Raw genomic sequence first — 25,626 nt, 5'->3', positions numbered from 1 at the left:
CCCTGATATTTCGTCTAGCCTTTTATAGTAACCCCGTACCTTCCACATACTTTCAGAGACATAATGTTCCCCCACTCTCACGTACACAGCCGCTTATCAATCATCATTCACCCCTCCTAGTCAGTAGAGTACCATCTTAAATTCTTGCCTAGTTAGAATCTCAACCCCAAGCGTGGTAGCTAACCAACCTTTCCAGAATATCACCATAATTACCAACGCGCATTCATCTCTGTGGGATTCGACCATTACATCCACTATACTAGTCAGTAGAAGTGGGTTGAGGAATTATTGATAGCCAGGTTCAGGATTAGCTGGGATTTTCTATCCTGATCAGTAGGATACATCCTTTGCTTGACGTGACACCTGCAACACCTTGGCTCTTTCACTAGGTATCCCGGAATTTCCTTTATATTGAAATGGAGGATAGCTCCGAAACCCAGTTCTCGAACGACTTCCTTCTGCCGTGGAGTTAGGATTTTTAAACAGTTAAGGAACTCGGTTGGGGTCCGTCGACAGTAGAGATAGTCGACTTTCTTCCCCCTCGGTTTCCTCTGCTCTGCCTCTTCATGAGCGGTACTCGTCTCGGCCCTTTGCTCAGCAAATCTCTCCCGGAACTTTTGCACAATCGCAATTGGAATAACATCATTGACCGCTTCGTCAATGTCCAATCTAGGTTGCTTCGCTGCTGTCCAACATACGACATCATAACATGATTATAATCGAAGGTATCAATAATGTATCACATTTATATTAGATAATTCATAATACTTGATAAATAATGTACAGAAGCAATCAAATAATGCATAAATGAATATAACATTCACCTATTTACAACCTTTCTATTAAACCGACTGATGTAGCTTAAACCAAATTCATAATGCACACCACTGTTTACAATAATATACAACTACTCCAGGAATTCTAAAGGAAAATGCAATAGATTGATCACCTGCAGCCTGGGTTGGCTGGCTTTTTAAAGGTTGGCCTCTTTTTGTCATACTGGATCTGTGAGACGAACTAAAAATCAAAACCCGATAACATTTCCTCTACATAATCGCCCAATACACAATTGTAAACCAATAATTAACTACAAACTTCAATAATGGACAAAACCCTAACAAAAATGAACACAATATGATTTATGAAAATATTGACCAAAACGAGTTTGACGACCGTGATTTTTTCTAGGATTGAATCGACGAGTAGGTGGTGTGTCGGCGGTGATAATCGGCGATTAACAATGGGTATTACCAAAAAATTAACCATTTAAACCCTACCTTGTCGTCGCCTTCAACTAGATGGTCGAGCGCGAAGATAGTGAGGTTTCGATTGTGAAACGACACGGGATGTTGATTTAACGGCGAAAATCGACGCTTTTGTTGATTTCTGGTGGCTTGTAGTTGTGGCTAGGGTTTGGAAATTGGGGGGAATTAGGGGAGACGAAATTCAGTCGTGGATTGAGGGGTGAGACGGTTGGAGTGAGAGAGAGAGAGTGAGCAGATGGAAGGTCTATGAAAATCCCGCTTAATTCTCGCTCCTTCCATTTTGAAACGTCTGTGATTCACTGTTTTTTACAATTACCCCATATAACGTACAGATTATGCCTAATAATGCAACACTGATTCATTTATCAAAGTTTCATCTAGTCCGTCCATCCACCTAATCTAATGGTTGATATTAAGTAGGAACTTAACACTAAGGAAGCAATAGGACCTTAATACTTCCCTATATATATATATATATATATATATATATATATATATATATATATATATATATATATATATATGTGGGAGTACTATGGTGCCACCATGAATAGGGTAACATAATACCACCAATATAGTCCGTTAGATCTCATTTATGGACACCTAGGATTAAATTTTGTGAACAGAACACGGATTGCAGTCTAATGTATTAGATATTGCAGTCTTGGTAAACTGCAATATTGTTGTGGTAAGACTGCAATATTCAATGAATAACACTACAATCTCGTAATGTAAAAATTAAAGATTTCCTATTTTACCCCTCCGTGTTTTTAATTGATTCAGCATAGTGCTGCCACATGGTAATTTGACAAGCACGCGATTTTAAGATCCAATGGCCTAAAATAGTGGTATGGTGTCATAATAAAGAGTGTTCTCATTTTAATACATCCCTATAGGAATGTGATCAAATTCAAACTCTAATATTGTACAAACTCCAAACTATGATCTGGACCGTCAGAAAATATCAACAGATAATAAAATAATAGCAACAAAAAATGTCAACACAATGTCAACGGTTAATGTTGTGTTGAAATTTTGTTGACATTATATTGACATTGTGTTGACATCAAATTCTTGAAATTTTACACTATGTTGACATTGTGTTGACGTTGTGTTGATACTATGTTAAAAAAGTTTTGAGTTTGTACAATATATGAGTTTACATTTTATCACTACCCTATATATATGTATATATATATAGGGATGTGATCAATGTCGAACTATTCTTAAGGGCCGAACTAGAGACCAAATTAGGGCCCTCCATTTTTTTAATCTTGTGGTTAGGATTAATTTACAATTAATTTAATTATTTATTCAATAAAAACATGCTGAGGGGTATTTTCGGAAATCAGTTTATTAATCTTCATAAAAAACGTGAATCTCTTTCCTTCTCTCAATTCGTACAATCTTCACACAATCTTCAAGCAATCTTCATCAATTTTTACACAATCTTCATCAATTTTCTCACAATTTACGTTAGTTGTATATTCTTCTTCAATCTGCATCGATCTCCACGATTTACCTCAATCGCGATCTGTCTCAATCCGCAATTCACGATCGTTTTGCAATTGCTGCAATTGTTGCCAATCGCGATCTGTCTCAATCCTTCAATTAACGATCATTTGCTGATTCACTACTTTGCTGATCGATGCAGCATACGAATGCTTCAACTCCATCGGGTTTTGCTTCCTCAATTCACGATTGTTTTGCAATTGCTGCATCGTCGATCAATCGCGATCTGCATCAAATTCTCGATCGATCTGCCTCAGTTTTCGCAATTCCTTCAATTCACGATCTGCCTCAATTGTCATCCATGGAGAATTCCACACGTGAAATTCATCAGCATCTCGATGGAGTAGGAAAAACACCGACAAATTCTGCGGTTGAAGATGGATCTTCATCGACCAATAATGAAGAAGATAGTATTGGATCAATTCTGGATGATCTACAATATCAAGGAGGCACTCTATTCGATAAAGATTCAGATTTAGATTCAGAGCTAGAAGGAGAAAGTAACTCTGTTGAAGGTTTGTAATTGTTAATTTTTTCATTCTATAGTGTAAACAAATTCATAATGAAGTAAAAAGGCCGAATTAATGCAGTAAAAAATACACTAATGAAGTATTTTTATCGTAATATGATATGCTGACATGCTCTATATTGTATGCGATAAATACGACTAATAATGAACTAATATTTAATTATAATGAAGTAGTAATATGAAGTAGTAATATAGAGGAATGAACTTATATTCTTGTTGAATGAATATATTTTGTTTTATTTTTATTTTCCACTAACAGTAGTTTGTATGGGATCAATACGAACCATAATGAACTAATATCGGATTATAATGAAGTAGTAATACAGCCGAATGAACTTATATGCTTGTTGAATGAATATGTTTTGTTTAGTTTTCATTTTCCACTAACAGTAGTTTATATGCGATCATTACGAACCATAATAAACTAATTTCAAGTTAAAATGAAGTTGTAATACAACCAAATGAACTTATATGCTTGTTGAATGAATATGTTTTATTTTGTTTTGTTTTGTTTAAATTTTCCACTAACAGAAGTTTGTATGTTTTATAACAGTGTCATACTTACCTGATTGTCCATCCCAACTGAAGCCTTACATTGGACAGATTTTTCTTAGACTTGATGATGCTACTGAGTTCTATAATAAGTATGCACGACATGTTGGGTTTGACACTCGTAAACATGGATCAAAAAAGATGGGAGATCATGTCACATGGTTGTATGTTGTGTGCAGTAGAGAAGGTCAGAGGAAAATGAAAATGCAAGGGCATGAGTCAAAACGTAGACGTTCTTCTAGGAAGTGTTTTTGCAAGGCTAAAATTGCTTTTAAGTTTTGTAAAGGAATTGGTTATGTTGTCAATCAATTTGATGAAATACATAATCATGATATGGTGGAGTTACGCCATAAGCGATTCATGAGGCTGAATCGCAACATTGACCTATTGCACCAGAAATTTATACTAGATTGTGCAAGTGCAAACATAGGCCCTACATTGACTTTTAAGTTGCTGAATGAGGTTCTTGGTGGGCTGGATTATGTTAGTTGCACGGTTGTAGAAGTTAGAAACTATAGGCGCGACTTGAGAGCATATACTAGTGGGGCAGATGCACAAATGGTACTTAATGAGATGAGCCGAAAGAAAGAGAATTGTCCAGCATTCACCTATGATTTTGAGGTGAACTCTAAGGATAGGCTCACTCATCTTTTCTGGTGTGATCCCATTGCTAAGAAGAATTTCCATCTCTACGGTGATATAGTATCGTTTGACACAACCTATTCAACTAATAGGTACGAACAGTATGTTGTATATAATGATATGATTATTGATGTGATCAACTTGCATATGCATGAAACAATTACTGAATTAATGCAATAACTCAACAGAATGTACTAGTAATAGTCAATAATGAATTAATAGTCCACTGGAATGATGTGAGTGCAGAAGTATTTAGAATTCTTACTGGGATATAGTAAAACTCTTAATGTATGAAGTATATACCTTACAGAATGAACTATTTATAACCTCCTTTTTGATGAATTGGTGTAATACAGGTACTGCATGATATTTGCACCGTTCACAGGAAAAGACAACCATGGGAGACCTGTAGCATTTGGTGCAGGCTTATTATCTAAAGACAATGCTGATTCCTTCTCATAGTTGTTTGAACGTTTTGTCAAATGTATGGGTTCTGCACCAAAATTGATCATTACTGATCAGGATTTGGGAATGAAGGTTGCTGTGGAAAGAGTCCTTGTTGATACAAGATATTGATGGTGCATGTGGCACATCATGTTTAAGGTTGTGGAAAAGTTACCAAAGAATCTACTTAGCAATGAAGACTTGAAAAAGGAGTTAAACAATTGTGTGTGGTCTGAGTTGATAGAGCCTGAAGAATTTGATGAAGAATGGAATAAAGTAATGGAAAAATATGGGCTTAAGGACAATGAGTGGTTTTCCTCGATGTTTGCCTCACGAAAATTTTGGGTATGTATCCTTCTTTGGAAACATATTTTCTATACGCTGAAGTATTTCTGTCATTATTCTGAAGCATATTTGTTAACTAATGAACTGCAGGTGCCTGCATTCTTTAGGGATTTTCCAATGAGTTCACTAATAAAGACCACATCAATATCTGAATCTCAGAACATATTCTTCAAGAGGTACTCCAAGTCTCGTTCTAATCTTGTTGAATTTCTTATGAATTACAACAATGCATTGGATCCCCAAAGGAGCAACAACAACAGGCTAGAATACTTGGATTTTAACACAATTCCAACTTTGAAAACAAATTCAGCCCTCGAGAAGCATGCTTCGACAATATATAGTGATAGTGGTTTCAAACTAATTCAAAGTGAGATTGAGGAAGCAGTTGACAATGTCACTATGGTGACAGTGTCAATCATTGGTGAGAATGAGATTTATATTAGAAAACAAGAGACAATATTAGAAATCATACCCGTCTCTTTCATGTGTTACAAGAATCCAGTAATATGATTCTTTCTCATCTTTACTGAGCTTGTTTGTAATCTTAACCGGTCTGTCAGCGAATGGAGATCGCAATGCATGAGAAACAATTTTCTCTGTTCTAGTACGTACCTCCATTTGACCCTTCAAAGTTTTGATCTATTATTTGCAATAAATAAATCACTTGTATATAAACAACAACAAGTAGATTATATATTATTAGATTCTTAATTTGCACAGGATAACCTTGTTAGCATTGTAAACAATGACCTCAGTCCCCACCGGCTTACCAACTGGACCACTATCCATGAAATCATCATCCATGTCTATTTCCTTGTAAGCATCAATAACTGACTGTATTTCAACAGCCACATTAGCATTCTGTTCACCAAAATATAGATATAAGTTTTATATAATCAGATAGTTCATTCAGACAGACGATTACTTCATTACAATTAAATATTACTTCATCTAGAATGAATAATTATGCATAGCATGTTGGGTTGACAATTGTAAACATGGATTGAAAAAGAAAGGGAATCATGTCACATGGTTGTATGTTGTGTGTTGTTGGAGGATGAAGAATTTTGTTTGTGTAATTTAGATTTATACCTTTACTCCATCATCTTTTGGCCCATTAACTGTATGCCATCTCACTTTTGTTCTATGTTGAACTACACACGGCGTATTAAACTCCTGGTAGTGGCAATACGTCCATTCAAAAAATGATTCATTTCAAGGAAAATTTACTTCATCATAAAGGAGGCAAACTTTTAGCTATTGTCATATTACCTCTGCCACTAAATTAACTTCTAAGTTTCCCCTAAGTCCAGCATCAATACTGACGTTTGACGATCGAGTAACGTCTGCCATTGGTATATTATTTTCCTACCAGTAGTATTATATAAACAGATAGTTCATTCAGACAGACGATTACTTCATTACAATTAAATATTACTTCATCCAGAATGAATAATTATGCATAGCATGCTGGGTTTACAATTGTAAACATAGATTGAAAAAGAAAAGGAATCATGTTACATGGTTGTATGTTGTGTGTTGTTGGAGGATGAAGAATTTTGTTTGTGTAATTTAGATTTATACCTTTACTCAATCATCTTTTGGCCCATTATCTGTATGCCATCTCACATTTGTTCCCTGTTGAACTACACACGGCGTATTAAAATCCTGGTAGTGGCAATACGTCCATTCAAAAAATGATTCATTTCAAGGAAAATTTACTTCATCATAAAGGAGGCAAACTTCTAGCTATTGTCATATTACCTCTGCCACTAAATTAACTTCTAAGTTTCCCCTAAGTCCAGCATCAACACTGAAGTTTGATGATCGAGTAACGTCTGCCATTAGAATATTATTTTACTGCCAGTAGTATTATATAAACAGATAGTTCATTCAAACAGATAATTACTTCATTACAATTAAATATTACTTCATCCAGAATGAATAATTATGCATAGCATGCTGGGTTTGACAATAAATATTATTCTTAATTTGCACAGGATTACCTTGTTAGCATTGTAAACAATGATCTCAGTCCCCACCGGCTTACCAACTGGACCACTATCCATGAAATCAACATCTATGTCTATTTCCTTGTAAGCATCAATAATTGACTGTATTTTCGCAACCACATTAACATTCTATTCACCAAAATATAAATATAAGTTTTTCCATGATGTAGTGTATCATATTAATAATGAAGTAATTCAGAAGTAATGAAGTATTATATAATCAGATTGTTCAATAAGTGAGATATTTACTTCATCACAACTAAATATTACTTCATCCATAATAAATTTATACATTTGCTCCATCATCTTTTGGCTCATTATCTATATGCGATCTTATATTTGCTCCATAATGAACTACACATGGCGTATTAAAATCCAGGTAGTGGCAATATGTCCATTCAAAAGATGATTCATTTCAAGGACAATTTACTTCATGATATAGGAGGTATACTTCTAGCTATTGTCATATTACCTCTGCCACTAGATTAACTTCTAAGTTCCCCCCAAGTCCAGTATCAACATTGATGATTGATGGTGGAATATCCTGCCAGTAGTGTTATATAATCATATGGTTCATTTAGTGAGACATTTACTTCATCACAACTAAATATTACTTCATCCAGAATAAATTTATACCTTTGCTCCATCATCTTTTGGCTAATTATCTGTATGCGATCTCATATTTGCTCCATGTTAAACTACACACGGCATATTAATATCCTGGTAGTGGCAATACGTCCATTCAAAAGATGATTCATTTCAAGGACAATTTACTTCATGATATAGGAGGTATACTTCTAGCTATTGTCATTTACCTCTGTCACTAGATTAACTTCTAAGTTTCCCCTAAGTCCAGCATCAACATTGATGATTGATGGTGGAATATCCTGCTAGTAGTGTTATATAATCATATGGTTCATTCAGTGAGACATTTACTTCATCACAACTAAATATTACTTCATCCAGAATGAATAAGAGGCAAGTACAACTTCTTACCTTGTCCAAATCTTGGACAGGCATGAATTATACAGCATCAAAGGTGTGGTTTCCGGGATCTATATCCCTTGTCGGTGTAGTATCAACCTGTATATAATAAACAGCAATACAAACAAAACCCAATGAACAAGTAATCTTCATTTTAAAAACCCAAAATGGAGAAAGTCAGTTGGTTACAAAAACCATATAATACTACAAAAAAAGTTTAGTTCATCCCAAATACAACATAAACCACTAATGTGTTTTAAAAATTACAACCCAATAACACAACACTCCAACCACAACATCACGATGCAGCCCATCGTCAACTTACATTTCTTTCATGAAACTCAAATCCTAGATCAAAGGAAGGCCCTTCTGTTTGCCATTTCTTCCTTTGTTCTACCACCCTCATCACCTTCTCTACAGCAGTAATGAACTCTGGATTGTCGAGATCATCTTCTTCCATTGCTTGAGACATTGATTGGACATAATTCACCTCTTCTTCTGGCTCCATCTCATGTAACCCCATCATCTTCATTGAGCATTTGGCTGCAACTTTAGAGCAGCCATTATTCTTTAGATCGTCTGCCCCATCTTCGAGCTCCTTCATCAGCTCCCCTTGGACGTCAGCAGCCTTTCCCATAAGGTTGACAACAGTACTTCTACGTTGGGCTGTCAGAGAGATATCTTTGGGGAGGACACAGTATTCTCCTTGGCAGGTTCTTCAGACTTGTAGCATCTTCTGGGGTCAAAGATGGGCTCCTCAATGCCTCTTCCAAATGGCCCGGGCTCAAGCTCCAATTTCTCACGTTCATGGATTAACGTGCTTGTCCAGCCCTTTATGGTTGGGAATGTTTGGGTAACAGGCCTCGATCGAAGCACAATCCTATCCACATAGCATGGCTACAAAATGAAAGTTATCATTAGTAAAGTTCATATTTAAAATATATTTATTCAAGGTTAATAAAATATTGAATTTAAAACTTACCACCAGAAATGAAATTGGGCCAGTGAATGGTTTGTCCTTGTTTCGAGCCCAGGTCTTATGGGCATCGAGTAGGCTGTCAATGACATACCCACACCAGTTATATTCCTTGACATTATCAATGTCATGGATGACCTCTTCAATCTACGTGTGCAAGTACCCATCTCCCGAAGGGTTGATCAAGATTGTATCAACCAAAATAAGGAATATATTCCTGAATTTCTCCCCTCCATAGATATCACTTAACATCATATCTGTAAGCATCTTTGCACCCATGTTAGACCTCTTTCGACCGACAGATTCAGCAATCTCGTTTATGAACTTGTTTGTCTTTTGATGTCCATTATCCTCTAACCTCAAACCACCATTTGGCAACCCCAAGGTAGCCCGCACATCATCATGCCCAATATGTAGTATACCACGTTGGTATACTACACCGCATGTATCTTGATAAAAATGATCAAGAATCTCAAATGCGAGCTTCGCTGGGATATAGGTTAAGTTGAAGTGCAAAAGGCTGCCAAACCCCATATCCTCTACAACATCTCTCTGATCATCATTAAGCGATTCAATCGCTTCAACAAATTTCCTTGTTCCTCTCTTAAGACATAGAACTCTCTGGACAGAAGGTCTACTGGCATCATCTTTAGCATCATTACGGGTGAACTTTTACCTTTCCCTTGTACATTTGCCGATTCTGCAACTTTCTTAGCAATCTGCTTTCGCTTATCCTTATCCTTATCTGTCTGTACCCCACTAGGTAAAGCACTTTCTGTTTCCCTCATTCTTTTTGTGCCTAACATATGCAAGTAAAATTATTTAGTTCATCAGTTATCTTATTTTGGTCATTGTAACTAAAATTTATTTTAAAACAAACCTTTGTTCACTATATTTTGCAGCTCATCATGCTTAGTTTTTGTCCGCCTTTCATCATTACAATCATTACCACCAGATGTTTGATTCAGATTCATCATTTCTGAAAAAAGAGGACTATTTTAGTCAATGAATGAAATGACAAGTTGTATTAAATCAAACCATAATGGCAGTTTTGGGATTTAACCTTGAAGTTCATTAATTGGCATAAGGTTTCCTGTATAGCCTTCAATTTCTTGTCGGCTGCATCAACATCATCATCATCAACGAAAAATACAATTAATGCTAGTTAACTACATTCTGATATGATCATCAATATTTTAGAACAAAAATAGCTTAGAATTCACTTTGTACCTTCCAGAGCTGCATCCAATATCGATAGAGACAAACCTTTGGCTATATAAAACATACAACACATTAAAAATTAGACAACGGTCAAGGTCTAAGCACATTAACTAGGTTATATGAAAACAGGTTATTTCCATTACTTCATCTTATCAATTTACTACTTCATTAAAAAGAATATATAGTTCATTTGTATGTGCAAAAATAACACAGCAATCAAGTTCAATCCTAAAACCCTAAACCCAAACAACACAGTAAATAGGTAGTTCATAATTAGAGTCTGTTACTTCATTATCATGTTTTATTACTTCATTTTATCAATATACTACTTTATAGATTTATTTAGTTCATCAGTTAACTTATTTAGGTCATTGCAACTAAAATTTATTTTAAAACGAACCTTTGTTCACTGTATTTTTCAGCTTATCATGCTTATATTATGTCCGCCTTTCATCATTACAAAAATTACCACCAGATGTTTGCTTCAAATTCATCATTTCTGAAAAAAAGAGGACTATTTTAGTCAATGAATGAAATAACATGTCGTATTAAATCAAACCATAATGACAGTTTTGAAATTTAATCTTGAAGTTCATTAATCGGCGTAAAGGTTTTCTGTATAGCCTGCAATTTCTTGTCGGCTGCATCAACATCATCATCATCATCAACAAAAAATACAATTAATACTAGTTAACTACATTCTGTTATCATCATCAATATTTTAGAACAAAAATAGCTTAGAATTCACTCCTTACCTTCCAGAACAGAATTTTTGGGGCCTTTAGCTGCATCCAATATCGATAGAGACGAACCTTTGGCTATATAAAACATACAACACATTAAAAATTTGACAACGGTCAAGGTCTAAGCACAGTAACTAGGTTATATTATAACAGGTTATTTTCATTACTTCATCTTATCAATTTAGTACTTCATTAAAAAGAATATGTAGTTCATTTGTATGTGCAAACAACACAACAGTCAAGTTCAATCCTAAAACCCTAAACCCATACAACACAGTAAATAGGTAGTTCATAATTAGAGTCTGTTACTGCTGGGGTTTGGAGCCCCTTGCACAGCGGAAGTCATGCATACACAAATAAATCAGATCTACAGATCTATTTGACCGATTATGGGATCAATTAATCACATGTTAAACAATCAATTGCATACAAGAACGCACATTAATTCATGCTTAAGGAATTTAAACCCTAATTCATGAATTCCTACGGTTTAGAATTACCGATCTGATTCTCCAAAGAATCGACGATTCCTTGCGCCTTCTCCACATGAACATCTCTGTACTCAACCACGAATCTTCTAATCTGTATCCCAAACTCAGATAATGACCTTTGGGTGGGCAAAGCTTGTCAGAATCGAAAAGGTCTTGACTAGAAAGAAGACAGAACGTCAGATCTGTGAAGAACTGATTTTTCCGTCCACTCCCAAAGGGGGGGGGGCACGAAAATTCTAGGTTTATTATTCCTAAATCTCCTTTCTAATCTCCTTTTATATTGAGTTATAATGGGCCAGATTAGGGGTCCATGGAGGTTGGACTTGGGCCAAACCTGTTGGACTTTTACTAATTAAATTGAGCCCCAATTTAATACAAGTCCGACAGAATATTATTATCAGCCACTATAGTAAAATAATATTGACTGCCCGTCCAATCCCAAATTACGAGTAATCCGGGTTTTACCTCTTTAATTTATTATTTCCCGTGTTTAAGATATAAATATCCATTAATTAATTTAAATATGCTATTTGACTTTAATTAATTAATATCTTTTTCCAAGAGTTGTCTAGTTCAAAATCTTTATTTATTATTCTGGAATAAATTCCAACCGGCTGGGTTTCTGAATAATAAAACATTTTTCGAACACCTCTTGAGGATATTATCAAACTGGACTCACCAAGCACACGATTCATTGCAATAACAATACTAGCACCTCTAGACATAGATCACCACTACCCAAGATATCAGGATTCTTGGATTGCGAAAAATCCACACCATTTGATAAATCAAAGAAGTGCATAATCAGTATCATATGCTCAATGTTACGTCAACAATGATTAAGAAATAACAATCACCGTGACCTCGTCTTTCACTAAATAGCAAGAAAGACTTATCTCAACTGTTAGATTCTTCAGTGTTATACTACACCAGTGTCGTTTATTTCCTAAGGTAGGGAAACATGCGGACTGACACTGCAACCTTTCACGATAGGTAGCCAAAGCCTATCTAGGTTGTGAAATTCTATTTCTCTTCTACAAAGGACCGACTGCGTCACCTTCTGTGAACGTCGTTCACGACCAGTCTACTATGTTGAAGAATTAGACTTGTTTGCTTCTTATACATTTAAATGTTTAAGAAACATCTTATAAATGCATAAGCAAACACCAATGCGATAAAATTACTTCTTCTCGCCTTGGGTTAAAAGTGGATTGTAGAGTTTATTGTATACAAGCAATTCTATCCGTGCAACATGCTCGAAATATGCTTTTCAGTATACCAATCCTAATAGTCACTTCATTATCATGTTTTATTACTTCATTTTATCAATTTAGTACTTCATAGGTTTTCACAGTAGGGCATGAAACGTCATTACTATATATTTACATACTAGTTAACTTCTCATTTTAGCTCTGTGCACAGTCATATGCATTTATATGAGCTACAGTTATAGATACTTCATATAATAGGTATTAGATTTCATTACTGAATACATACTAGTTGACTACACCATGTCAATTCAATATTTCAAAACAAAAATAACTTGAACTTCACTTTTTACCTTCCAGAACATAATTCAATACTTCACAGCAACTAGGTTATAGATAATAGGAAAACAAGTCAGTTCCATTACCTCATCACATGAGGTTATTATATCATAAAATAGAATATGTAGTTCATTTGAATATGCAAACAACACAGCAGTTATGTTTAATCCAAAAACCCTAAACCCATACAATACAGTAAATAGATAGTTCATATTTAGAGTGTGTTACTTCATTATAACATTTTATTACTTCATCTTACAAATTTACTACTTCATCAAACATAATATGTAGTTCATTTGAATATGCAAACAACACAACAATAGTATATCACATAATCAAATAGTATATTCAATTAATATGCAGTAAACTTAATCATATGAATTCAATATTTTGTGCATCTATGCTTTAAATTCATTTTTTACCTTCTGTGTGAGGGATTTCAGAAGAAATACTTGCATTCTTCTTCTTTTGAGATGAAGTTTTACCTATTCATAAGAAACACAGAATTAATATACAACATATCATCCACAATTTTAGATAGTTCACTTGGAATGCTATGTTACTTCTTTAAATACACGATTAACTTCATTAAATATCAACTCAATACTTCAAAACAGATATTAAATCTATACTTCATAAAAATCAATACAGTACACTATATGCTCAATGTACTTCATTATATGTACAATATTTCAAAAAAAAAATATTAGACTTCACTTTTTACCTTTTGGCACATAATTACTTCTAAGCCTTTACATACATCGAGTCAGTGTATATTACTTCATTTAGCACATAGATAACTTCATTATATCAATTCAATACTTCACAACAACTAAGTTAAAGATAATAGGAAAACAGGTCAGTTGCGCTACCTCCATCATATAAGATTATTATATCATCAAATATAATATGCAGTACATTTGAATATGCAAACAATAATGCAATTAAGTTTAATCCTAAAACGCTAAACCCATTCAACACAGAAAAACATAATATTATTATTTAGAGTTTGTTACTTCATTATCTTAATTTATGACTTCATTTTAGTAATAAACCCTACTGTATAAACATGTCATTTATATTACTTCATTATCATAATTTATTACTTCATCTTACTAATTTACTACTTCATCTTACCAATTTACTACTTCGTCTAATAGAATATGTAGTTCATTTAAATGTGAAAACAACACAACATTAAACCCTAAACCCATACAACATAGTAAATAGATAGTTCATATTTAGTGTCTATTACTTCATTATTATGTTTTATTACCTCATTTTACCAATTTACTACATACGATTATACATTAGGGCTTTAACTTCATTTTATCAAATTAGTACTTCATAACAAATAGATTTTATACCTTCTTCCTCATCAATTTTTCTTCCAATAACTGTTGTCTTCTTTCGATTATATTTGAGTTCTGCTTTCACTAAAATCAGAAACAAATGTAAGAATTAGATGAAGTAAATTAAGAATAAGAACTCTGGAAAGGTTCAAGGTGTATTACCTTCACCAGATGTTCTGCCAGAACGCAACTGGCGTGCACTATCGGTCGACGACTTCCTTGTGTCGACCATTTCGAATGTTTGATTGTCGACGATTATCTCGTCTATTTGCAGAAGAGGAAGCTGTGGAATCTGTCGATTTGAAGAAGAAGATAGAGGGAGAAATGATAATGAAGAGAAACTGTGTGAATTGAATGAGCAACGAAATTTTTAACGTAAATGGATTTTTACCCTAAATGGATTTTAACCAAAATACCCCTGGATTGAAGTAAATTGTCTACCTAATGAAGGAGTGAAATTAATAAAGCATGGTCTAATCTCATCCATTAAAAATTAGATCTAAGGGCCTAAATTTGGTCTCTAGTTCGGTCTTTAAGACTGGATTTGTGAATAATGGGACTCATATATATATATATATATGTTCATGATCAATTGAGATTTTTTAAGCTAATTGAGAAATGAGATGCAATCTCGGCCACTCATTTTTATTAAATGAGTGGTCAAGAATTTGCCACATAGAAAATATTTTTACATTAATTAATTGTGAAAGGGCAGAATAGTAATTCTATATTTTTTTAAGATTACCGCTCACCCACCCCCACATTCCCTGCCACACCATCGAATTTCCCCTCAAAACCTCCCCCCTCCGTCGCCGCACCACACACCTCCACCCTTCGCCACCGTCGATGCTCCGGAGAAAGTCGTCGAGCTCGACGACCAGATCTCGAACCTCACCCTCGCCGACACTCAGAAGCTCGTCGAGTACCTCCAGGACAAGCTCAGCGTCTCCGCCGCCTCCTTCGCCCCCTTTGACGTGGTGATCGACGACGTGCCAAGCAACTCAAGGATCGCGACGATTAAGGTGGTTAGGGCTCTGACGAGCCTGGCGCTGAAGGAGGCGAAGAAATTGATTGAAGGATTGCCGAAGAAATTCAAGGAAAGAGTGACGAAGGAGGAGGCGGAGGAGGCGAAGAAGCAGCTCGAGGAGGCCGGCGCGAAGATCTCCATTTTAGCGCGATGCAGAGGAAATTTCGATCGACTAATTTTGTGCGGTAAATGAATTTTGATTTCTGGTCGATTTCGTCTGAATTTGGAAATAGATGAGTAGATGCAGTTCATAATCTGAATTTGTGATTCAATTGAGCTCAATTTTCTATTTCAATTCCCACTGCCGAAAAATTTGTTTTGCACTGTGCTATAAACAAAAGCTGCTGTTTATTAAAGATAAACAAATTTGAATTGGTAATTTTAAAATTGAGAAATTTCATCATACGTTTGGGAATGGTAATTGAATTGTAAGAAATTCAAATAGATTTGGAATTGAAGCTCCGCAAAAGCGTTGTTGCTTGTGTGGATCAGATCGAAGCATTTGGTGACGTTGTTGCTTGTGTGGATCAGATCGAAGCATTCGGTGAATCCTTATAAGTGTTATTTTTTAGTTGTTGACATTTTAATACGAGTTGTTGACATTTGATATTCTCGTAATTGATATGTGAATTATAAGTGTTATTTTTAGTTGTTGACATTTTAATATGAGTTGTTGACATTTGATATTCTCGGTATTCAAATATGAATTGTAAGTGTTATTTTTTAGTTGTTGACATTTGATATTCTCGGTATTCAAATGTGAATTATAAGTGTTATTTTTTAGTTGTTGACATTTTAATACGAGTTGTTGACATTTGATATTCTCGGTATTGATATGTGAATTGTAAGTGTTATCTTTTAGTTGTTGACATTTTAATACGAGTTGTTGACATTTGATATTCTGACTATTGAAATGAAATGACACTTATACCCCCGTGTTGACATAATGTGATAGCTGTTGACATTTAGTTAATCTTGTGGATTAGTGGCTGATATTGCATCTCATTTCTCAATTTAGCTAAATAATCTCAACCTAACAGGACCCTATATATATATATATATATATATAGGAAAATGATCAATACAAAACTTGATCTCAATACAAAATCCAGACCAAATCCTGACCATGAGATTTGACAATCCAATGGTCAATAATTAAACAAAAACACGGAGGGTCATTGTAAAGCAGTTTTAGGTCATATTATAAACTTTGGATTTGAGGTCATGTTAAGATCATTTCATGTCATCCTTACTATAATGACGTAAAAATAAGCTTACAATGACCTAAAAATGACTTTTGTATGCTTGGTTCTGCATTTTTGTATTAAGAATAGTTTTACATGGATCAAAACCCTATATATATATATATATATATATATATATATATATATATAATTTCGCATATCACTTTAAATTATAATCAATTAAATATCTAAAAAGGGAAGATTTGGTAAATTATTATGTTGCAGTTATGGAAATTCCATGATTCTCTCCTTGAAGATATTCACGTTCTTTTTTCACATCTCACGTCGAAGAAGGAAGGGTTTTAGTCAGGCGTACAGGTTTTTTTATTCCGATTATTAGCAGCAAGGTTTCAATTCTCACAATTCTCAATTTTGACGTGAATCATAAAGTGGTCTTTCAAGCTTGTCTAATTGGCGTTGTAGCAATCGTTTTTGGCAATAATAATGGAAGAAGGTAATTCTGAATTAGCCGTATTGTTTTTTTGTTTCAGATGTTAGGGTACTAGTTGTAGCAGTCTGATTATTTGATAGTTAATCAGCAAGTAATTCGTGTAGTGTGTTGTCATGGTATTATATGATCGCTTGTTGTGATTATTTGATCGCTCGCTGTGATTTTTTAAGAACAGCAATGTTCAGGATAGAGTAATTAATCAGCGACGAATTTGACGCCTTCCTTCAGGGTTTCGCTCTCGGTCTATCTACAACAGTTGGTTAAAACGATGCATGTAATGCACAAATTGATCACATATAATGAATATTTCAGCATATATAATGCATAATTCCTGAGCACCAATGTATAGGGTCTAAATTTTTTGTCTGTGTTTCGATGTTAGGCCCACGTTTCTTGGTTTCCCTAAGGGTTTAATAATCCTAGGGGCTAGGGTATAGTACTTAAACATTACTAACAACGTGTAAGAGTAGTTTGTGTTTGACCTTTAAATAAATCACGTAAGTTTCCAATGCACATAGTATACCGAATAAAGTTCGTACAGTTAATGCACCAAATCAATATGCGTAATGGATTATATTGTCTGTATAATGCATAACATCTTATTTGCAATGTGTATGTTGTACCAATTAAGATAGGACCGCTAGTATGTCTCGTTTGTCTAGGGATTAGTTATCGGTTATTAGTTTTGATGTTTGGCGCACATTTATTATTTTCCCTAAGGGTTTAATAAGCCTAGGGGCTAGGGTATAGTACGTAAACATTAATAACAACGTTTAAGCATAGTTTGTGTTTGACCTATACATAAATCACGTAAGTGTCCAATGAACATTGTATGCTGAATAATGTTCGTACAAATAATGCACCAAATGAATATGCGTAATGGATTATATTGTCTGTATAATGCATAACATCTTATTTGCAATGTGTATGTTGTACCAATTAAGATAGGACTGCTAGTATGTGTCATTTGTATAGGGCTTAAATATCGGTTATTATTTTTTATTTTTTGCACACGTTTCTTGTTTTCCCCTAAGGGTTTAATAAGGATAGGGGGTAGGGTATAGTACGTACACATTACAAACAACGTTTAACAATATCATGCATTTTACGTATACAAAAATCACGTAATTGTCCAATTTAAATATCTTACACATTAAATTAATAAAAATTGTGCATTAATTGTCTGCTTACTACATTGTAAAGTGGTACTTTTATGCTGACCCCTTTTTTAATTATGTACAGTGGTCGTTGTACCTGAATGTTCTCTCGATCTGAAGCATGTTGTAGGTCAGAAATTCCAATCCTTGGAATTCGCTTTCGCTTGCTACGAGGTATATGCCCGCGCTGTTGGCTTTGATACGCGCAAACAAGCTATGAGGAAGGTTGATGATGTCACTACGTGGTATCATGGTGTATGCAATAGGGAAGGAAGGAAGAAGGGTGATGAAGATGACCAGTTGGATGCCCGTTCTGGTTTCACTATCAATCGTAGGAAGTTATCTAAGCGGTGTGGTTGTACGGCTAGTATATCGTTTAGGTATTTCTCGGAAGATTGCTTGTCAGGTTACATAATTGAGGAGTTCAACGAGATTCATAACCATCACATGGTTGAAACGGAACATCAGCAATTCATGTCAAGTAATCGCAAGTTGGATGATGTACATCATAAATTCATCCTCGACTGTTCCAAGGCTAATATATGACCCACGCTCACATTTAAGGTATTGAAGGAAATTCTTGGTGGGTTTGACCTAGTTGGTTGCACTGTTGGGGATATCAGGAATGCCTCACGGGACATCAAAGCATACGCACAAGGATTTGATGTACAAATGGTGTTGGATGATATGGCTAAGAAGAAGGAGATGTCCGAGGCATTCACCTATCACTACGAAGTTAACGAATCCGACCAGTTGGTTGCTCTGTTTTGGTGCGACGGTTTGATGAAGCAGAATTACCACATGTTTGGTGATATTGTGTCCTTCGACTCCACGTACAACACAAACAGGTTGAAACTAACTAATGTGTTGTTTACCTTGTAGTTTACATCACTGTTCTATACCGTGTGCATTGTTACTGTACGTCACTGCATTATGCAATTCCGCACATTGCATTATGCAATACTGCACATTGCATAATGATCTATTTTCATCTCTGATGCCACGTTAATATGATTTATCCAGGTACTGTATGATCTTCACCCCTTTCACTGGAAAGGATAATCATGGTAGTCCTGTGACATTTGCGGTCGGATTGGTGTGCAGTGAGAAAACAGGGGCTTTTGCTTGGTTGTTCAGACATTTTGTAGATTGTATGGGTGTAGCACCCAGGATGATTGTGACCGATCAAGATTTGGGTATGAGATCAGCGATTGAAGAGGTCCTAGTTGGCACACGTCACCGTTGGTGTATGTGGCATATAATGCATAAGCTGGCTGTCAAGGTACCAAACAGATTGTTGCGGGACGAAGATTTCAAAAAGGAATTTAACGCTTGAGTTTGGTCGGACCTAGTTGAGCCGGACGAATTCGAGGAGGAGTGGAATAGATTGGTCGAACATCATCAGCTAGATGACATCGACTCGTTCAACACATTGTATGCGTATAGGAAGTACTGGATACCGGCGTATTTCAGAGATTTTCCTATGGGATTAATGATTAGGACTACGTCCATATCTGAATCAGAGAACAGTTTTTACAAAAATTTTCTGAAGCCCCGAACTAACATAACCGAATTCTACTTGAATTTCAACCACGCCATAGAATTCCAGCGGAACAGTATAACAGCTTTGGACTACCACGATGCCACTGCCATACCCATACTAGCAACTACTCTGCCGTTCGAGAAACATGCTTCCACGTTGTTTACCGATAGTATGTTCAAGAAAATACAACAAGAAATTGTGGAGGGTAATGACAGATGTCGTGTGCTGGGTTTTATGTCCGGAGAAACGGTTGACACATACAAGCTTGGTGATAGCAAGCGTAATGCATACTTTGTTCGTCATGACAAGACTGATGATACTTACTCGTGCGAATGCAAACTATTTGGTCGGCATGGTTATTTGTTCAGCCATATATTTTTCTTGTTTCGGAACAATGAGGTGAAAAAAATTCAGGATAAATACTGTGACAACCGATGGATGAAGACTCCCTTAGCCAAGGCTGTACATGGGGAGTTGCAGGATCCCGTGCATACCCATTCCTTCTCTGACGATAGGCAAACTGTGTCTAAGCAGGCGATTTCGATGTTTTATGGTTTTCTTAGATGGTTTGAGACCGACATCGATGTATTACGTGCATTTGTAGGTGGCGTTGAAGAACTTGGTAACTCTCTTCAAACTGGTACTCCGGCAACCTCAGCTGCTGAGAAGACGTGTATGGTTGAAGAGTTTTATGGAATGGTAAGGCCTGAATCTATTGCGGTTCATCCTCCGGATGTCGTGAAGACGAAGGGCCACGCCAGCAGCTCTGCGAGTCGTCTGATTTCGAAGAGAGAGAAGGCTATTAAGGATGCGACAAGGCCTCTTAGACGGTGTAAGGCGTGCGATGAGATGGGTCATCACGACTCCGGGAACTGTCCACTGCTTAAAGAGATGACGATGGAGAAAGATGCGCGCAAGGGTAAAAGAACAACTTGAGTTATGTTATTTAAACAGCGCATCACAGCTTTTGTTTGGGCTTTATTAGTATTGTTGTTCAAATTTGTTGACGTACTGTTATTAGTTGAAACATGTGGTTGTTGCATTAGTAGAATTTTTTGGTTAATTATTGGATTATATATAAGTCGAGTACTGTATATATGTGTGTAGTTAACTCAATGACGCCATGGATACTTGTGTTCCCTACTGCATGCAAAATAATGAACATTTGTTGATGCATAATGCACGCTTTTAGTTCAATAATACACACATAACCAGGATAAATGTAATCTACCAAATACAAAAGTACGTAAGACACTAAACAATTACTCGCCTGTAAAGGACTACACAAAACCAACTTACGCATATAAACGAGATAAATCTCATAATGCATAATATATTGTAAATAATGGTTTAATAAGTATTCGGAATGCACTGCATAAAACAAACGTACTGCACATAATACATTTCTGAATAAGTGCATTATTTGTGTTATACCGTGCATTATATACTGTGTTATTTTGCATAACTTGGAATACATTAAGGATCCTTTAAGTAAATGCACAACATCAACCTCGGCCATCATCAGCTATGCAATGTCTTTTGGGGTCATCTTAAAGCGACCCTTCTAGCATCTCTCTGCCACTTGGTCGTTGAATGTGAAGTTTGACTGCTTATCGACCGGCCTTGATATCACTTTTGGCCCTCGAGGGAACCCCAACGTGAGGTGCACATCCTCCTCGTCCAGAGTAAGGTATTCACCGCCGGTGAGTTGAATTTGGCAGCGGGCCAGATGTAAGGCGCTTAGAACCCAATACACAAGATACGCCGGGATTTCCTTAACGTCGAAATCAAGGACCGCCCCAAATCCAATATCTGTGACAGCCCTTTTCTGTCGGGGATTCAGCTGCTTCAGGCAGTCAATGAATTCGGACGGCGTTCGACGGGAGTAGAGTCGATCTTGTTTTCGCCCTGTAAGTGGTTTAGGCTCACCCTGACTACCAGAAGTACCAGGAGCTATCTCAGCTAATCTATGCCTAAATTTCTTTGCAAGCGCCATGGGAATAATGTCATCGACCGCATCTTCTATGTCTACTCTAAGCTGCTTATTTGAAATGGCCCAAACAACACATCATGAACAGAGTTTACAGAATGAGTAATGCATATATAACAACATATTATGCTTAAGTCATAACAAATAATGACTTAAGTATGTTTCTTAACCACCACAGCTAATACCAATACTAATGTTTAATATTCCGACTATAATGCATATATGATGGTACATAATGCACAGTTTAAGTTCAATAATGCACATAAAAATTTGTCTTGAAACCAGTTTGTATAACACACAATATACACTACATACACCTCTGAAATGCACCATATACTGCAACATATGCTATTATTATTTTACATAATGCACTTTATATCTAGAAAAACAACATCAGCTGAGATAAATCGGGATAAATACGTACAGCAAGACACACATGATGCATTACGAACAATTAATTAATAAAACCATACCCATAACAAACACGATGCATTAAGTCATAACAAATAATGACTTAGGTGTTTTTCGTAACCACCACAGTTAATACCAATAGTAATGCTTAATATTCAGACTATAATGCATATATTCTGGTAAATAATTCAGAGGCTAAGTTCAATAATGCACATAACTATTTGTCTTAAAACTAATTTGTAAAACACATAATACACTACACACACCTCTAAAATTCACCATATACTGCAGTGTATGCTATTATTCTCTTACATAATGCACTACATATTTAAAAAGACAACATCAAAAGAAAAAAGTCGAGATAATTACTTACAGTAAGACAAACATGATGCATTAGGAACAAATAATGAATTAAACCCTACCCATAATGCATAAGATAAAGCAAATAATGATCATTGTGGATGCACGTTTAATCATTTTATATCTAATCATCAAATAGATTCCTCTGCAAGAATCTGAGGCAACAAACCAATACAACCAATGACCAATGTTAAAAGCAACATAATGCATACATCATGATACATAATGCATTGTCTAGCATAAAAAATGCACACAGAATTCTTACATACTGTATTCTGCAGCACACTATCTACTTTACATAATGCACAATTTAAAACACACAATGAATCTACAAACATATACATAATGCACTAATTCGAACAACCAATATATGTATATACTCTTAAGCACTACACATCCAAATACCCCTAAAATGCATTCTTTACTGCAAGTCATGAAACTAGACATCTAAATAATGCTATGCATATGTTAGGGTTTTGTATACTAGAAATCACATTTCGAGTGATTGGATACTGTAAAACTCTAATGGTTATTTTCCAATAAATGCAACAGATTATTTTTGTCATAATGTTGTTATGTTTTACATTTAATGGTTGTTTATTGCATATTTAAATCTATGAGCAAACGTAACAAAGTCTAAGTCTTTGTTTTAGTAGACCGGTTGTGGGCGTCGTCCAATTTAAGGTAACACGGTCAGTTCTAAACAAAGAAAAATAAGAATTTCACAACCTAGATAGGCCTAGACTACCTATCGCGAAAGGTTGCAATGTCAGTCTGATTATTTCTAAACCTTATTGAAATAAGATGACGTTGGTGTGGTATAGCACTGAATGGATCTAACAGCAAGACGAGTCTTTATGCTATGTACTGAAAGACGAGGTCTTGAGAATTAATTTCTTAATCAATGTACGTTAGCATTGAGCATACGATATTGAGTATCCACTACTTTGACTTACCAAAGGTGCGGGTTTTTCGTAACCCAACGATCCAGGTATATTGGGTAGTGGTGATCATTATCTAGAGGTGCTAGGATTGCTATTATGTTGAAACGTGCGCGAGGAGAGTCTCGTTTGATAATATCCACAAGAGGAGCTCGAAATGAGGTTTTATTATTCGGAACCTAGCTAGTTGGAGTTTGATTACTCTATGAATAATAAATAAGAGTTTCTTGCTAAGTCCACTCTTGGAATTCGAAATATGTTAATTAATTAAGTCTATAGCAGACATTAATTAATTAATGGATGTTTTCATCTTAAGCGCGGGAAATAAATCAAATACAATTAAAGGAAAACCGGAATACTTATAATTTCGGATTTGGAAGGCAGTGCAATATTACTTCTGTAGTGGCTGCTCGTAATATTCCAATATAAGCTTATATTAAATTGTGGGTTCAATTTAATTAGTAAAAAGCTAATTGGGTGAGGCCTGTTCCAGATTCTTCCTTAGATCCCTGACTGGGCCCAATATGTGACTTAAATAAATAGGAGAATAAAGGAGACAAAAAAACACAACAATTAATTTGTCAAATTTTCGTCCCCCCCCTAAAGAGTGATTTTCGAAAATTGTGCTCTCCTCCGTGAGCTGAGTTCTGTCTTCCATTATTCGAGTCCTAGTACGTTGGTGAGATTTGCCCACACAAATATCAGCGTATAGTCCGGGACACCAATCAGAAGATCCGAGGTCTTGTATTGAAGATCTTCACGTGGAGACGGAGCAAGCCATCATCGATTCTTGATTGAATCAACGAGGTAAATTGGCTAATTCCGTAATAAGCATGTTTTAGGAATTTTATGTGCTAAAGCATGTTTTAATTCAAGTTATGAGCATGATACATGTCATAATTACGCGAATAGATTTTGTCTAAATAATCTGCTAAATAGATCAAATTCATGTGATCCGTTTTGTCCGCACGCTTCCACTGCTAGCCCCTTCAGTTGGTATCAGAGCCAGTCTTTGGCTCTGATTATTTGGATTTAAATTTCGCGAAATTCATGTATGCATGTATTATTTGATTGCGAAGCATGTTCTTGGTGTTTTGTTTAATTAATTATGCATGATGAACTCAAGAACTATCGAATCAAAGAACTTGAATTGCTCGAACGCACCATGTGCGATCGAGATAGGGATGTCGAGACAGTGGGAGCCGGGAGCCATGATCACAGGGCGACGCGCAAATGAGTGGGGACTCGTGCGCGCCGCCGGCCGAGACCACACGCACCAGACGGAACCCGGGTCAAGGTCGGCGGTGACTGGCGCGGAGTGGTGGCTCGTCCGAGAGCCACCGAGACAACGTGAGACACCGGGCCGAACCCTAGGCGGAAGGTCCGAGATGGCCGAGAGCGGGCAAGCCATCGTGCGCGCCGCTGGCCGAGAGCTCGCGATACCCGACGGCTCGGAGGGTCGAGCCGGGCGCCGAGACGCTGGCCGAGAGGCGCGCGCCACCGCGCGCGCGCCTGGCCGAGAAGCGTCGGCACCCGTCGAGCAGGGTGCCGAGAGGCGTGCACCGCCGCGCGCGCGCCTGGCCGAGAAGCGTCGGCACCCGACGAGCCGAGACGCCGAGACAGGCGTCGAGCAGCTGGCCGAGAGGCGCGTGCCGCCGTGTGCGCACCTGGCCGAGAAGCTGCGACACCCGACGAGCCAGGCGGCCGAGACGCTGGCGCACCACCTGCGCGCCGGTGTCCGAGACGCTGCATGCGTCGTGATTCGATGACGAATTCGTCGGATCTTCGTCGTTCATCGTTCGTTCGAACCTCGTACGATGAGATAATGATGAAAGATTATTTTAATGATTATTTAATTATTTTATTAAAAGATATTATTAAAATATT

The 25,626-nt window shown here is 36.4% G+C and overlaps 1 protein-coding gene and 1 pseudogene across 1 annotated transcript; both read left to right on the top strand.

Moving 5' to 3' along the window:
• The first annotated feature begins 2,913 nt into the window (after window positions 1-2,913).
• LOC121744957 (protein FAR1-RELATED SEQUENCE 5-like) lies at window positions 2,914-5,799 on the top strand. Its single transcript, XM_042138704.1, has 6 exons — window positions 2,914-3,292; window positions 3,860-4,601; window positions 4,857-4,908; window positions 4,963-5,037; window positions 5,104-5,289; window positions 5,380-5,799. Exons 1-6 carry the CDS (start codon window positions 2,914-2,916, stop codon window positions 5,797-5,799), a joined length of 1,854 nt encoding a protein of 617 aa, XP_041994638.1.
• Window positions 5,800-15,011: 9,212 nt separating this feature from the next.
• LOC121744872 lies at window positions 15,012-20,973 on the top strand (annotated as a pseudogene).
• Window positions 20,974-25,626: the final 4,653 nt, after the last annotated feature.

The sequence above is a fragment of the Salvia splendens genome, chromosome 1 (genome assembly GCF_004379255.2).
Source record: "Salvia splendens isolate huo1 chromosome 1, SspV2, whole genome shotgun sequence".
Taxonomy (NCBI): Eukaryota; Viridiplantae; Streptophyta; class Magnoliopsida; order Lamiales; family Lamiaceae; genus Salvia; species Salvia splendens.
The sequence above is the reverse complement of the archived record's forward strand: the minus strand, read 5'-3'. Positions and strand labels throughout refer to the sequence as shown.

What these genes read in the sequence shown, in the direction of transcription:
- LOC121744957 (XM_042138704.1), top strand. Translation starts at nt 2,914, where the DNA reads ATGCAGCATACGAATGCTTCAACTCCATCGGGTTTTGCTTCCTCAATT. An exon ending in AAGACAACCATGGGAGACCT is followed by an intron (nt 4,909 to 4,962) that starts GTAGCATTTGGT and finishes TCCTTCTCATAG; the next exon opens with TTGTTTGAACGTTTTGTCAA. An exon ending in TTGCCTCACGAAAATTTTGG is followed by an intron (nt 5,290 to 5,379) that starts GTATGTATCCTT and finishes AATGAACTGCAG; the next exon opens with GTGCCTGCATTCTTTAGGGA.